A 14576-nucleotide genomic window follows, 5' to 3' on the forward strand; every position below is an offset into this window, starting at 1 on the left:
GCCACCTCTGAAGTATTGCGTCCAGTTCTGGGTCCCCCAGTACAGAAAGGATGTGGGTGCATTGGGGTGGGTCCGGTGGAGGGCAACCAAAATGATTAGCGGGCTGGAGCACATGACCTATGAGGAGAGGCTGAGGGATTTAGGATTATTTAGTTTGCAGAAGAGAAGGGTGAGGGGGGATTTGATAGCAGCTTTCAACTTCCTGAAGGAGAGATCCAAAGAGGATGGAGAGAGGCTGCTCTCAGCGGTGACAGATGGCAGAACAAGGAGCAATGGTCTCAAGTTGCAGTGAGGAAGGTCTAGGTCTAACTATTTCCCCAGGAGGATGGTGAAGCATTGGAATGCGTTACCGAGAGAGGAGGTGGACTCTCCATCCCTGGAGGTTTTTAAATCCCAGCTGGACAAAGCCCTGGCTGGGAAGATTTAGTTTGGATTGATCCTGCTTAGGGCTGGGGGCTGGACTCCCCACAAGCCAAATGGCTCCTGACTCTCTTCTCTCTGCTGGCAGCTGACGTTCGGGCGCCTGGGGAAGGTGGTGGAGGAGAAGAAATCCATCACCCTGCAGGACATCAGCGCGGTACGTTCTGGGGTTTTCCCCGGGTTTGCTGTGGGGAGAGGCCTCAATGGGAGTGTCATAGAGCGTGAAGGTCCCTGGGCCCAGCACCCCATCTGCAGTCAGATGTGACTGTCACTCAGCAGGGAGAACAGAAGGTTATTCAGCGACAGGGACACAGCGTAGAACAGACTTGTCAGCACAGAAACCAGAAACCGTCAGTACAATCCACCCTGGGGAGAGGGGCTCAGAGGGGGGTCCCTGAACCAGGCCCTGGTCCTCCTTCCTCCCTCTCCAGCCAGCCAGACTGCCCCACTCAACAGCCCAGTTTCAATTCACACCAGCCAGGCCCCTCCGCCCTCCTTTGTCCTCTTTCCCAGGAAGAAAGGTGTCACCGAGTTGCCTAGGTTACAAAGAGCAGGGAGGACCACTGCCTACGTGTGAGAAGTCATCCCACCGAAACTCCCCTCACCACTATGCACTGTTGCTGCGCCTGGGGAAACTGAGGCACGCATCTGGGGTTACTACAGGACAGTAGGAAACACATGCAACCTAACCAGGGGAATAAAATCCTCATCCCTGCCCCCACTTCGTCACAAGGAGTGTGGGTCTTGGTTGGCTGAGGGGGAGGGCGTATTCAATCCTGAAGGCATTGAAACTGTGACGGCTGAGACCCCAGGTACAGGAGAGGGCTGAGCATGCAAGAATTCCTCTTGGCTATAGGCCAGTCCCATAGTCCATCTTGTCCTCCCCCAGAGCTGCTCCAACACCAGGGTGAGGGGCACAGGGTGAGACGGGCAGTGGCAGAGAAGTGGCAGACTTTGCCTGTGACAGCCTTAGCCACACAACACTCACTTTGCGGCAAGCAGCTTGGTGCCTGGCCGCGGCCACTGGGCCATTACAGGAGGTGTTGCTGCTGTCTCTGGGTGACAGGCTGAGGCCCTGAACCAGCTCCGTCGCCGGCGGAATAGCTCACAGCTGGCTGGCTGGAGAGGCCCCATGTTCCTCTCTTCTGCCTGAGGGCTCCACAGAGCCTCAGCTGCAGTGACGGTGTCACCCACCCTCAGGTGTTGTTACAGTGACACCGTCAGAGCCGTCCATCCAACACCCCCCCCGAGCAGGCATGTCAGGAGATCACCCGGAATGTATGAGCATCCCTGGGCTGGGTCCGCAGAGCACACCCTGCCGCTGCAGCCAAGGGGCTCAGTCTGGCAGCACATTCCCAGTGGGGGACACGTTTCTTTGCATCCCTGTCCTGCGATAAGGGATTAAATGACCCAGCTGATGGGTGTGTGCCCCACTGCCCTCTGTCGGGTGGAATCGGAACCGTGATGGTGTGTGTCATAGGCCTCATACAGCGCATGGCTAAAGGAGAGTTCAAAGCTTTCCATAGACACCTCACTTGGCACACTTTGATCTGTATGTTCCTATTGTAATAGGATGGGGTTTCTGGGCACAGCTAAGGAAATCAACCCAGGGTATCTTTGCTTAAAACCAAGCCACTTACAGCACCAGTCTGGGATTTCCTCTTCCCACTAAGACAAATCAAACCAGCCACAACAATACCTCTGCCAGCCCCACTGGCCAGCCATAAGCCAAACAAGCAAACCCACAGACTTCCCAGCTGCTCCACCAGCCCAGACCAACACCCCCAACTAAAGTGAAAGGTTTTTAAAACCTATTTCACCAACGCCACAGAAATTCTTCCAGGTCCCAAAGGGTCCAGCCACAGACTCCGGTCAGTATAAACTTGGATCTCACCCAATTCACCCTGCAAAAGCCAGATCCTTTTAAATCTAAATGTTTGTTAACAAAAAAAAAAAGAAAGAACGGGGTTAGATTTTGGAGCATAAGCTTTAATAGCAGCCTTCAACTTCCTTTAATAGCAGCCTTCAACTTCCTGAAGAGCTGCTCTAAAGAGGAGGGTGAGAAATTGTTCTCAGTGGTGTCAGATGGCAGAACAAAGAGTAATGGTCTGAAGTTGAAGAGGGAGAGGTGTAGGTTGGATATTAGGAAAAACTTCTTCACCAGGCAGGTGGTGAAGCACTGGAATGCGTTGCCTAGAGAGGTGGTGGATTCTCCATCCCTTGAGGTTTTTAAGTCCCACCAGGACAAGGTCCTGGCTGGGATGACTTAGTAGGGGTTGATCCTGCTTGAAGCAGGGGGCTGCACTAGATGACCTCTGGAGGTCCCTTCCAGCCCTGTGATTCTGTGATAGAGAGAAGAATTGTTAAAGAGATACTTTACATGGGAATTTTCTAGGTCATTATAGGGGCTCTTATGCATACTTGGCTTTATCTAATTCTTGACTCCCACCCGCCCCTCTGCTCTCTGATTTGCTCACCTTGATAATATTTTTCTGATTTTTCAACCTTGATTACTATTTTTGGTTCTCTGTGCCTTAAATATTGAGTCTGTTCTGGTCTGGCTGTGGGCTGAAGAAGCGAGTCTGCTCCACGAAAGCTCATCACCTAATAATTTATTTTCTTAGTCTTTAAAGTGCTACTGGGCTGCTTTTTTGTTTTGACACATCAATGCAGTGATTGACGCAGGCCAGTGATGTTCTGTGCTGATTCTTGAAAGGCTTAACTATGAGGACTGAAGAACAAAGATGGTCGCTGCCAGGGCCCACCTTATAGTTTTTTCTATGCAGAGGGAAAATCCCCTTCTTCTTCCCCAGGTTACCACGTGACCAGGTGGGTTACGGAGCGGTGTTGCAGTTCGTTGCAGCCCAGAAGGAAAATTCCACCAACCCGATAGGTGTATAGGCCGTCTGGGCCTTTGCTTAGTCCATTATCCTGGTTGGGGCTGAATTTACACCTGCTATTGTTTCCTCTTAGCACTAACAACAAGAAGTCCTGTGGCACCTTGCCACAGGACTTGTTGTTTTTGAAGATACAGACTAACTCAGCTGCCTCTCTGATCATAGCACTAAAGCGTTCCTCCTACAACTACAGAGCTAAAATCTATAACTTCACCTACAAACATGGCACAGGCCCAGCAGAAGCATACATAGACTCCGAGCATCCTCAGCTCTCATTAGACACCTCACACACACTGCCCCCCCCAGCACAATATTTGGGGCCAATAGATGCATGGGCTTCCACACCCAATATAAAAATCCAGTCATGTGACCTCTTTGCATTCCTATTGTTCTGTTTACCGCAGAAGGGTTTGGCGGGTTTGGCTTTTAAAAAGAATATAAATCCAAATGCCTGTCACCTCCTGGGCAGTGCCAGTCACACGCAGGGCCCCGCAGGGATCTGGCCTGGCAGAGATAAGCATTTCCTTTCTGCCCTTAGCAGCCTCCACCCCCAGCAGCTGGCGAAGGGCTGGAGCGATGGAATTACACACAGAAGGGCTGTGTAGTCTAACAACAGGGCAAACAGGTGTTCAGATGGACTCCGGGCAGTAAAATCCTGGAGGCTGCTGGCCGGCACAGGAGCTGAGAGGTGTGAACATCCCAGGCCGAGCTCGCAATCAGGAGCAGTGGTTTGTGATGGATTGACATTGCAGGCTCCCTTGGTGACAGCAGTGTAAGGAACAGACTGCTCCTCTCAGCCCGGTGCCCCAGCCACTCCGAGCGAGGCGAGAGAAGGGGATCCGAGGCAGCAGCTGCCTGGTGTCTGTGGGTCGCGGCTGTGGAAGGAATTAATAATGCTAATACCCAGCTCCTGCATGGGACACGGTCGTCTGCCGAACACAAGAGGCTTTAGTAGCATCGTTGCTGTTGTAGAGATGGAGAAACTGAGGCACAGAGCGAGGCTGTGACCCCCACCCTTGTCTGCCACCCCCTGCCTCACATCCTGCCCCCCAACCCCATCTGACCCTCCTGTGCCCCCCATCCCGACCCTCAGCCCCGACTGACCCTCCCCTGCCCCCCATCCTGAGCCTCAGCCCTGTCTAACCCCCTTGTGCCCCATGCCCCGACTCTCACCCGTCTGATCCTCTCTCCCCAGGAGGAACACAAGCAGCTGCACAACATGCTGGGCTTCGAGCTGACCTCCATGCTGTGCGTGCCAGTCATCAGCCGGGCCACCTCGCAGGTGGTGGCCTTGGCGTGTGCTTTCAACAAGCTGGGCGGAGAGAGGTGAGTGGCGGCCGGGGGGCACAGCCCCACCCCACTTGTCCCCCGCACTTGCCCTGTGCTGATGGCGCTACCGCTCCTCACCCTCCTTCCCTTCGCCTTGCCGCCGAGCTGCGCTGCTGGGGGGCAGAGAACAGGGGAGGCCCAGAGCCCAATGCGGAACAGGGCCCCAGCACCCAGCCAGCTCCAGCCCGGGTCCCTGCATGCCGACGGCTCCGCACTGCTCCAGCCCCGCCCGTCCAACCTGCCCGCCTGTGGCTAGCGGGAGCTCACTCTGCCGGGGTGGGCGCCCAGCCGGGGACGGGGGACCGGCTGCACTTTCATGGTGGTTCTGGCTGGCCTGGTCCTGTAGCTCCCCTGCCCCCATTCTGTGAGGGGCGCAGGCATCCATTGTAGTGAGTGCTGTGCGAGACGGGCTGGGGTAACAAGGGGCCAGCCATGGCCGCCCCTCCTCCCAGCACTCCTCTGCACCCCGAACTGGGCAGGGGAGACCTCTGTGCGCGCTGGGGCACTAGGCTGGGCACTGCCATCCCTCCCCTCGCACCTGCTGACCTTGGGGAAAGCTGCAGGGACCAACCAGGGACTCCAGTCTGCGTGGGCCAGGCAGGGGCAGAGAATTTGCTGACTGGCTTTTTTCTGCTGGCTTCCGCCCTCCTCCTTCCTTCAGCCTCCCCCACATCTCCGCCATCTCCCCTGCCCCATCCCCCTCGGCCCCTTCCCCTCCCATTTAGCTCGTCCGTCCTGGGCCCCACCCCCAAAACCCCATGGCCCCAATGTGCCGTTTGCTGCCGCGTTCTTGGTCTCTCTGCCACTGTGTCCTGCTGCTTCCCCCTCCGCGGGGCTACTGAGCTTGTCAGCTTTTCAGGGCAAGGGCCATCTGCTGCATACGCCACGTACAGCTCCTAGCGCCGAGGGGCTGAGCTCGCGACTGGCCCCGAAACGGAGCTGGGATCCCTTTGGTGAGTCCAAACCAGCCTGGAGCTCTCTGGCGATGGCAGTGACTCACCTCAGTCATGCTTTACAGTACAGGGGTGTTCAGCCCCTTCTCCCAGAGCAGAGGCAGCGCAGTGCGAGGCCTGGGAAACTGGCCTTGATGCAGTTCGTTGCAGGAGTCCGGGAAAGAGGGGGATTGCCCAGCCCACTGGTACACCGCTGCCACGTCCCACCCCAGAGGTGGCCGCAGGGCAGCGAGGCAGGGCCCCGACCGTGCTGTGCTTCTCGCCTCTCAGCTACACGGAGGCCGACGAGCACAGGATCCAGCATTGCTTCTGCTACACCTCCACCGTCCTGACCAGCACGCTGGCCTTCCAGAAGGAGCAGAAGCTGAAGTGCGAGTGCCAGGTAGAGGGGCCGCTCGCTCGGGCGTGTGGAGCAGGCCAGGCCGGGTGGCTGGAGTGTGTGTGGGGGCCGGGTAGGGTGTGTGTGTGTGTGTGTGTGTGTGTGTGTGTGTTGTAAGGTGCATGTGTGTATGTGTGGGGGGTAGGGTGTGTGTGTGGTAGTGTGTATATGTGCGTGTGGTAGCACGTTGGTGGTAGAGTGTGTGTGTATGTGTGTATTTGTGTGTGCTAGGGTGTGTGTGTGTGGTGGGGAGTGTGTTTGTGGCGGGGGTGTTTGTGGTAGGGTGTGTGTGTGTGTGTGTGGTAGGGTGTGTGTGTGTGGTGGGGAGTGTGTTTGTGGTGGGGGTGTTTGTGGTAGGGTGTGTGTGTGGGTGGGTGTGTGTGGTAGGGGGTGTGTGTGGCAGGCGGTGTGTGTGGCAAGGTGGGTGCTGGCCCAGCCCACGTTTTTGTGGGGGTGGGACGGGGCTGAGCACACACGCTCCGTCGGAGAGCCAGGGAGCGTCGAGTGGTGGGGCAGGGCCACTGCTGCCCTGGGAGATGGAGTGGGGCCAGACGGGCATTTGAGAGGGGTGTGAACGGGGCACCACCAGCAGATTGTGTCCCAGCCCCCGGCTAGCACAGGCAGACCCCGGCCTGGCAGCTCCACAGACCAGGCACCACTGCTGCCAACTAAGGGAGTAACTCCGCTGGCTGGTAGCAGTAGTTGGCCCGTATCCATTGTGTGGGCCTGTTTCCAGAGGGGGACGTGATGTGCACAGGTTGCCTGCTCCACTGGACAGGGTTGGCTGGACACCCCCCTGTGAACCCCTGCCAGGCGGGACGGGCTGACAGACAGTCCCCAGCAATGCCATAGGGCAGGGCCCATCAGGCCCCTCTCCCCTCAGCCAGGTCGCTGGGTGGTTGGGAAGGTATCCCACACATCTCCGTGTGAGCTCAGGGCTGATTGTCCTCAGGCCAGGAAAAGCCAGTCCAGTCCCACGTTTCGGGGATTCCCAGCCTGGAGGTGAGGAGCAGGGCTTCCTGCATGTGTACCCCGGTTATCTGCACCCCGGCCTTGGACCTGTCAAAGCCCCTTGCAGGGGCAAATGGATTAAAGTTCCCAGCCCCCTTGAGAGGGAGGGAAGCATCACAGGTATTTACAGCTGGGGAAACTGAGGCACGGAGGAAGCCAGAACTTGCCCCCACACTGACAGCACCTCTAGGGTAGAGCAGGCGCTGCCCGCAAGGTTTCAGGCCTGATATTAACACATAAGGAAAGCCAGGGGCAGCGCCTGTCTGACTCACCCCCCTCTGGCCTGCCCTTGGTTGGGTGTCTGGGCTGCGCTGGCATCACCCGGCCCATCCTGGGTCCACCCAGATGGGCCGGTCGGCTCCGACCCGGCTTGGCACCCAATGGGAATGAGTCGGTGCCGTGCTCTGCGGCCCTGCCGCCCCTCCCCTGTCACAGAGCTGCCACAGCGCTAATTACATTGCCTGTCGTCCAGCCCCTGCTCCGGCAGAGCTAGTCCAGAGCCAGCGCTGTTCTGCCTGGCTAAACGGGCGTGTGCCCTGGGAGGAGAGGCTGATCTGGTAGGGGCAGGCCAGCCAGCAGGGCCTCGCTCTGCCCACGGGGCCGCAGAGAACATGGGGTGCCCTGCCAACACCCCGGCACACTTGTGCACACACACGCACGAGCTGGATCACGCACGCCGACGTGCCATTTCTCTCGTGCCATTGCATGGCATGGCGCACGGGCAGCTTCTGACACGCCCAGGCAGACACCAGGACGCAGGCAGTGATCTGCTCCCGTGCGCGTGCAGAGACCCTCGTGTGCGTGTGTGTGGACGCACTCGGGATCTCACCCAGCCTCCTGGGCTGATGCTGGTTTCACACCCGCGCGGCCATTTGCGCACACCTGCCGCCTTGTGCTCAGGGTACACTTCTTCAGTGTCAGATGCTCCTGCCAACTGCACCAAGCCCCAGGGAAGCAGCATCCGCAGGCGTTCCTGGCCCCAGGGCCCTAGGAAGCAGCAGCCTCGGGTGTTCCTGGCCCCGGAGCCCCAGGGAAGCAATAGTCTTGGACTCTCCCGCCCGCACCCCAAGCCTCCTAGGGCCCAAATACAGGACAATTCATCCCTTTTAAAAAATGAGTCAGGATTTCTTATTGGCGTCCCAAATATGGACCCGTCCCACTCAATACTGGATGGATGGTCCCTGGGGGCTTGCACAGCTCCCTGCCCTGCACACTCCTTTGGCCTTGTGCTTGGGGCTCCCTCCTGTGGGGGCCCAGAAAATAACTGATAGCGACGGCATCTCCCAGGGAGGAATTAACTCCTGCCCTGAAGGACGGCAGCTGCTCCCAGGGGCAGGCTGTGTGCCCCAGTGGTTAGAACATTGAACTAGGGGACGGGGGTCAGGTGACTGGGTTCCGTTTTCAGCTTTGCCACAGTCCTGCTGTGTGACCACACCCACACCGTGCCTCGGTTTCCCCTCCCACCCTTCCTGTGGACTGTAAGGTCCCCAGGGCAGGCACCGGCTCGCTCTCATTGCACACAGCAGGGCCCTGATCTTCACCGCAGCTCTAACAGAGCTGAGCTGACAACAGCTCCCTGCATCAGCGCTCACTGGTCACGGCTCTGCACGCCCAGCACTCAGGCTGGTTCCGTGTTGCTAGCCCCACTGCCATCGTGGGCTGCCAGCTGGCACAGCACCGTCCCTGCGCCGGGGCGTCAGGCGCTCAGGGAAGATAATGAGAGCTATTAAGCAGAACCCTGGAGATTTATAGGAACTGGCGTAGGTCACAGGCAGGAAGGCAGAGGGGGGCTTGGCCGGTGGCTGGTCTTGAGCCCAGGGTGACGCCAAGACAGGGGAGCAGATTGTGTAATTAACTCTGGTAATGAACTGAGATAACCTGATTTCCCTTCTCCCCACAGGCACTCCTGCAAGTGGCTAAGAACCTGTTCACGCACTTGGGTAGGTGGCTGTTTCTGCTCAGACAGGTTTCATGCTCTGGTAGCGCCTGGCGCAGCTGGGGTACGGGGCCGTCCCCCTCGAGGTCTGTACCTGCATCTGGCTCAGGTCTGGTGGCACCAGGCAGGGGCCTGCTGAGAAGCCACAGGCCTGGTGGACAGACCAAGGGACTGAGACAAAGGCACGGCTGGTCTGTGCAGGTATTAGAGAGGCAGGGCTCACTGAGCCCAGAGCCCTGGTTTCTCAGCTCCGATGTACAGCTCCCAGCACTAGAACTGACAGCATCTTTAGCTAGTCCCTTGTGCTTCCTTCTGAGCAGTCACTAATGGGCAGCAGCTATCTCTCACACTGAGACAGAGCCCCTGCACCCTCCGGCACCCACACACAGATCCCCTGCACACACAGATCCCCTGCACATTTGTGCAAATACACAGATCCCCTGCACGCTCAGGCACACACAGATCCCCTGCATGCTTGTGCAAATACACATCTCCCTGCACACTCATGCACACACAGATACCCTGCATGTTTGTGCAAATACACAGATTCCCAGCACACTTGTAAACACACAGATCTCTTGCACACTCGTGCACACACAGATTCCCAGGATATTCGTGCACACCCATACAGACTCGCTGCACGCTCATGCACACACGCATCCCCTGCATGCACACACACATGCACAGACTGCCTGCCTCCCCTGGTATATCACAGCCTTGCCACGCCCTGGAGGCTCAGCCTTGTGCCCTGAAAACCCCTCATCCCGCTCTCCTTCCCTCTGCCCTGTAGGGCATCTGTGCCACCTCGCTCTGTGATGCTGGGCCTTAGGGTGGCAGCTGTTGCTGCGAGTGCCAACGCACAGCCTCCAGGGGAAAGGGTTAGTGGCGGGGGGGTGCTCAGTGGGGGCTGGACTGGGAACTCCCCACTCATTTCCCAAGGCAGCCATTGCTGGCGTTTTCCCACTGGTTTGGCACAGGGCTGGCTGGGCCGGGCTTTGATCCACCAAGGGGCAGGATGTGACAGTGTCCCTGGCTATCTGTATGGGGACTCTCCTCTCCAGCTGGGCCTGAGCCCCCGTTTAGCCAAGGTGGGGGGGTGTGACCCCCTCCCCCAACACCTGTTCTTGGCCCTCTGCTCTATGCTTTGCTGCTATGATTGAGTGGGGGCTGGGCCTGTGCCTGGCTCTCTGGGGACACTGATGGCAGGGCCCCTGCCCAGGCCACTGGCTGAGCACCACTGCAGAATTCCCCACGTTCCTGGGCTGGGGGCGAGGGGGGTCTCGTGGCTCTGTGGGCCCAGCTGGGAGGAGTCTGCGCAGGCTGCCCTGGAAGGATCTCAGCCTGCCTCCGGGTCAGGCGCTGTGATGGGGTAGAAATGCCCCCACCCTGGCCCGATTCCCATCCTACCAAAGCTACAGGCCGTGTGGAGTCCCACTCAGCAGCAGAAAGGCAACCTTCCAGTCCCCCTGGGGATTGAATGGGACCAACCTTTTCCCCTGGGGCTCCCAGCCCAACTCTGTTCTCAGCCAGCAGTGCCTACATCCCCCCCACATGCCCTGGGCCTGGGCCACATCATCACCCCCATTTCAGACAAGAGAAACTGAGGCAGGAACAATGACACAACAACCCATGTGATGGGGGGGAGTCCACAGAGAATTGCACCCGGGTCCCAGGCTGGTGTCTAACCCTGGGGCCAGTCTGTCATCCTCCGGCTGGTTAGCTGGTTCCCAGGCTGGCGTCCCTCAGTGGCTCTCACATGGCTGCGTGCTCCCAGATGTCCTTACTCTGCTCCAGTGGCCTGGAGGGTGTTGACAAGCCCCGCCTGTGTATCCAGAGGCCTAGGGACAGAACCAGGGCAGCAGGGCCTTGTTAGGGCTCACTTCTGCTCTCAGTGACCCCATCGGGTCCCTGGTGACACCCCTCTGGCTTTACCCCGGTGTCACCATCAGCAGTCTGGCCCTTACACCCTTTATATAGCACCTCCACCATGCCCTGAACGTCTCACCAGGCCTCCCTGTGGAGGAGGTCAGCAGCCCTGTCCCCTTGTACCAGTGGGGAAACTGAGGCATAAGGCCAGGAAGTGACTCATCGTGGAGGGAATTAGCATCAGGGCTGTGGTCAGAACCCTGGCCCGTTCACTTGACAAGGCCACAGCCTGGCACCCTAGTATAACCCTTCTGCTGTAAGGCGTTGGCAGCAACCAGGGCCAGGTTCAATATCTAGGAGTTGCTTCAGGTGTGCGTTGCAGAGGGCTCCCCCCACTCAAAGCCTTGCGGAGATGAAAGAGGAGGGGGCGTAGCAGTCAAATCCATCTTTCAGCTGTATTGCCAAAGGGCTTCCAGCCAGCTGGCTCAACCACAATGCCTCCCCCCTTTCCCCCACACAATGCTTCAAGGGGGGAGCCCTATGCAGTCCATATCTTACATGTAGTGAAGGCTGCCCTCTACCCCCCACAAAACTTAAAGCATTGATGAGACCCCACAATTCTTGCGCTGGGTGATAGCCTGAACTGTGACTTTACAGCAGACAAAAACTCCTTGCTTTGCCTGCTCCCATCAGGCTTTGTTTACAAGGCATTACATAGGCGCACCTGTGTATTTTCATGCAAAGGATCCCTGCAGGACACATTCCCCAACTTCTTCAGCAGTATTGAGCTCCTGCTGGTACATTCCTTACACTAGCAATGGACCCGCGTAGGGGGCAGCCTAGCCCCATAGCTCCAGCACAGGGTGAAGTGGGAGCCTGTGTACCACACCCCAACGTCCCCAGCTCTGGGCACTGGGCTGTCCCTTAGGGAGGCCTCTTGCTCAGTGGCCAAGGGCTCAGGCCTAGCAGCGGGGCGGGCGGGGGGGCTCCATGTCCTGTCCTGCCCTGCCTTGTATGAGCTGACGAGCCACCTGCTTCTTCCCCGCAGACGACGTATCCGTGCTGCTCCAGGAGATCATCACGGAAGCCCGGAACCTCAGCAACGCCGAAATGTGAGCGAGGGGCTGCTCTGCGCAGGGCGGTACCTGTGGGGGGGTCCCCTGGGTGGCTCCCCAGGCCCGCGGACGCCATGTGTGCTTGTGTTACTGTCCTGGGTCCCAGTGGCGGCTGGGACGTGCTCTGGGATCAGCTGATCCTGCGGGGAGCAGACCTGCAGCCTCCTGGAGCGTGGAGAGGCAGCCTGGCTCTAGCCTCATCCCGGAGCCCTGAATCGGAGCAGGGTCTGCAGAGGCAGCACCGGTTGCGGCTCCAGGCTCCCTTGGGCTCAGCAGAGGCCAGGCCCTTTGCTCTGTGATCAGCGTGGCTCTCTCTTGGGACTGGGCTGGGCTGGATGCCTCCCAGGACAGGGGCTATTGTCTGGGGCCACGTCACGGAGTGTGGGGTCCCCAGGCCCTGCGCCCCCCACCCGCAGTCAGGTGTGACTCTCGCTCAGCAGGGAGAACGGAAGGTTATCGGGCGACAGGGACACAGCGTAGAACAGACTTGTCAGCACAGAAACCAGAAGCCGTCAGTACAATCCACCTTGGGGAGAAGGGCCCAGAGGGGGTCCCCGAGCCAGGCCCTGGTCCTCCTCCCTCCCTCTCCAGCCAGACCAGACTGCCCCACTCAACAGCCCAGTTCCAATTCACACCAGCCAGGCCCCTCCTCCCTCCTGTGTCCTGTTTCCCGGGGGAAGAAAGGTGTCACCTGGTTGCCTAGGTTACAAAGAGCAGGGAGGGCCATTGCCTACCTGTGAGAAGTCATCCCACCGAAACTCCCCTCACCACTGTGCACTGATGCTGCGCCTGGGGAAACTGAGGCACCCACCTGGGGTTGCTAGAGGACAATAGGAACCACATGTAATGTAACCAGAGGAATAAAATCCTCATGTGCCCCGCCTCCTCACAGGCCACACTTAGAATGCCTCTGTCTGCCCCCTCCATTGGATTGCATAGAACGAGGTGACGATCACAGCCCAGCTCCATGTCACCCTGTGCTCAGGAGAGGCAGCAGAGTCGCCCCAAGGGGCTTGAGGGTTGCCTTCACCAGCTCTGCAGTGTGCCTGGTTGACAGCCGCATAGAGGCCCCTACCCGCGGTCCCCAGCCCCAGGGAGGTAGAAACAGGCCTGAGCCTGCAGTCCACAGGCTGGCCCCCAGAGGGCAGCACTGAGCCTGATTCCCAAGAAACGCCTGCAGGGACTGGACCTGGGCAAAATTCAGCCACCTGCGGCTTCTGCAGGGCTCAGGGAACAGGGGTTTTCTTTGGCTCCTGCGCTGTGCAGTTTCGGGTCCCAGAGAGAAGCTCCTGTGGTGCAGTGTGACAGCTGAGGTGTGACAGCAGCATAATGATGCAGGTGCAAAAAGACTAGGGGCAGTGTTAAGGGTTTGTGTTTCAGGGCAGAGTTAAGGTTACAAGCCCAGGGGCAGAGTTAAGGTTACACATTTCCCATCTTAATTTTCCACTTCTGAGGAGTCTGCTTTTGTAACTAGAACAAGAAGTGGGTTTTTATGTTTTAATTTCCCTGAAGTTTTTTTGGGTGCAGAGAGTTAGATCATCCCCTAGCTATGAGAAAAGACATAGGGACCAGGGTGTAGAAATATGCCACCCACAGACAGCTGCCATTGGCAAACCAGCTAATTTTATCCAACACAGCCCCGAAGGGTTTCACACCTATGCAAAGGGATCTCTGTCCACCACAGAAATGCAGCCACCTCCAGGGAAGAATGTGGCACCACTGTGTGGTTTAGGACAGGAAGCAAAGACCAGCTTGCCTGGAGGGGAGAGCAGGGGAAACTGAGGAAAGCCAAATGTCTTTCTACATGCGAAATTTAGCCAGAACTAAGGAGCTGATCGTTAGTGCCCTCAGGACAGGATCAGGGGAACCTTTAGTTTCCTGGTGGGGCACAGGGCCAATGAATCCAAAGTGGGGAGGTGTTAACCAGAGGCTGTGGGCCTGGTCAGAAGCTGAGGGACATCAATAGGGTTGTTCTGCTGCCTGCCAGGGGCTTTGTCTCGGGACTGGACAATGCTGCATGACCACGAATGCCTGGTTGCTGTGACGATCTGACTGAGCGGCCATGTGTAATAATATACCAGAGATTTTCTGCTGAGAGATCCAAACCTGGGCAAATTTCTTAAAACCAGGCCACTTACAGCCCAGACTGGGGGTCCTTCACATAAGGCACCAAGCCAGTCACAAAGAGCACTTCTGTTGCCACACTGGCCAGCAAGAATCACACAAGCCATTCCCTCAGACATTCCAACTTCCCTTGTCCCACAGCCAGTGTTCTCCTCCCACATCACCCTCACCAAATCCACACAGATCTTTCCAGTCCCCAAAGGGACAAGCCTCATCCCCAGGTCAATATATTCTTGGATCTTACCCAAAGCAGCATGCAGGGCCAGTCCTTTAGAATGTAAGATCTAAAGGTTTATTAATCAAAGAAAGACAGACTAGGGTGAGAGAGAAATTGTTAAAGGGGTCAAATTACAAACACCAATCATAAATTTCTTGATGCAGGCTGCAGCAGATGGAATCAGCTGCTATCCTAATAGTCTCTGGAATACATCCTTTGTCAGGGTGGGCCAATGGGCCGTACAGGCTCAGTTCATAGCAGAGATGTTCCTTCAGAAGACAGGGTGGTGACTGACGGGCTCCCTTTTATAGCCTTTCCCATGTGGAGGG

The 14576-nt window shown here is 57.7% G+C and overlaps 1 protein-coding gene across 3 annotated transcripts in view; it reads left to right on the top strand.

Annotated features, from left to right (window-relative positions):
* The window catches only part of PDE2A (phosphodiesterase 2A), a 349465-nt gene that overhangs the window by 314497 nt on the left and 20392 nt on the right, over nucleotides 1-14576 (top strand). For all 3 annotated transcript variants that reach the window (XM_075018032.1, XM_075018123.1, XM_074975525.1), the window contains 5 exons: nucleotides 509-577; nucleotides 4513-4643; nucleotides 5870-5981; nucleotides 8890-8929; nucleotides 11840-11903. In XM_075018032.1, the coding sequence (XP_074874133.1) occupies nucleotides 509-577; nucleotides 4513-4643; nucleotides 5870-5981; nucleotides 8890-8929; nucleotides 11840-11903 (416 nt within the window). The remainder of the gene's footprint in view (nucleotides 1-508; nucleotides 578-4512; nucleotides 4644-5869; nucleotides 5982-8889; nucleotides 8930-11839; nucleotides 11904-14576) is intronic.

Source organism: Carettochelys insculpta, chromosome 1, assembly GCF_033958435.1.
Source record: "Carettochelys insculpta isolate YL-2023 chromosome 1, ASM3395843v1, whole genome shotgun sequence".
Lineage (NCBI taxonomy): Eukaryota > Metazoa > Chordata > Testudines > Carettochelyidae > Carettochelys > Carettochelys insculpta.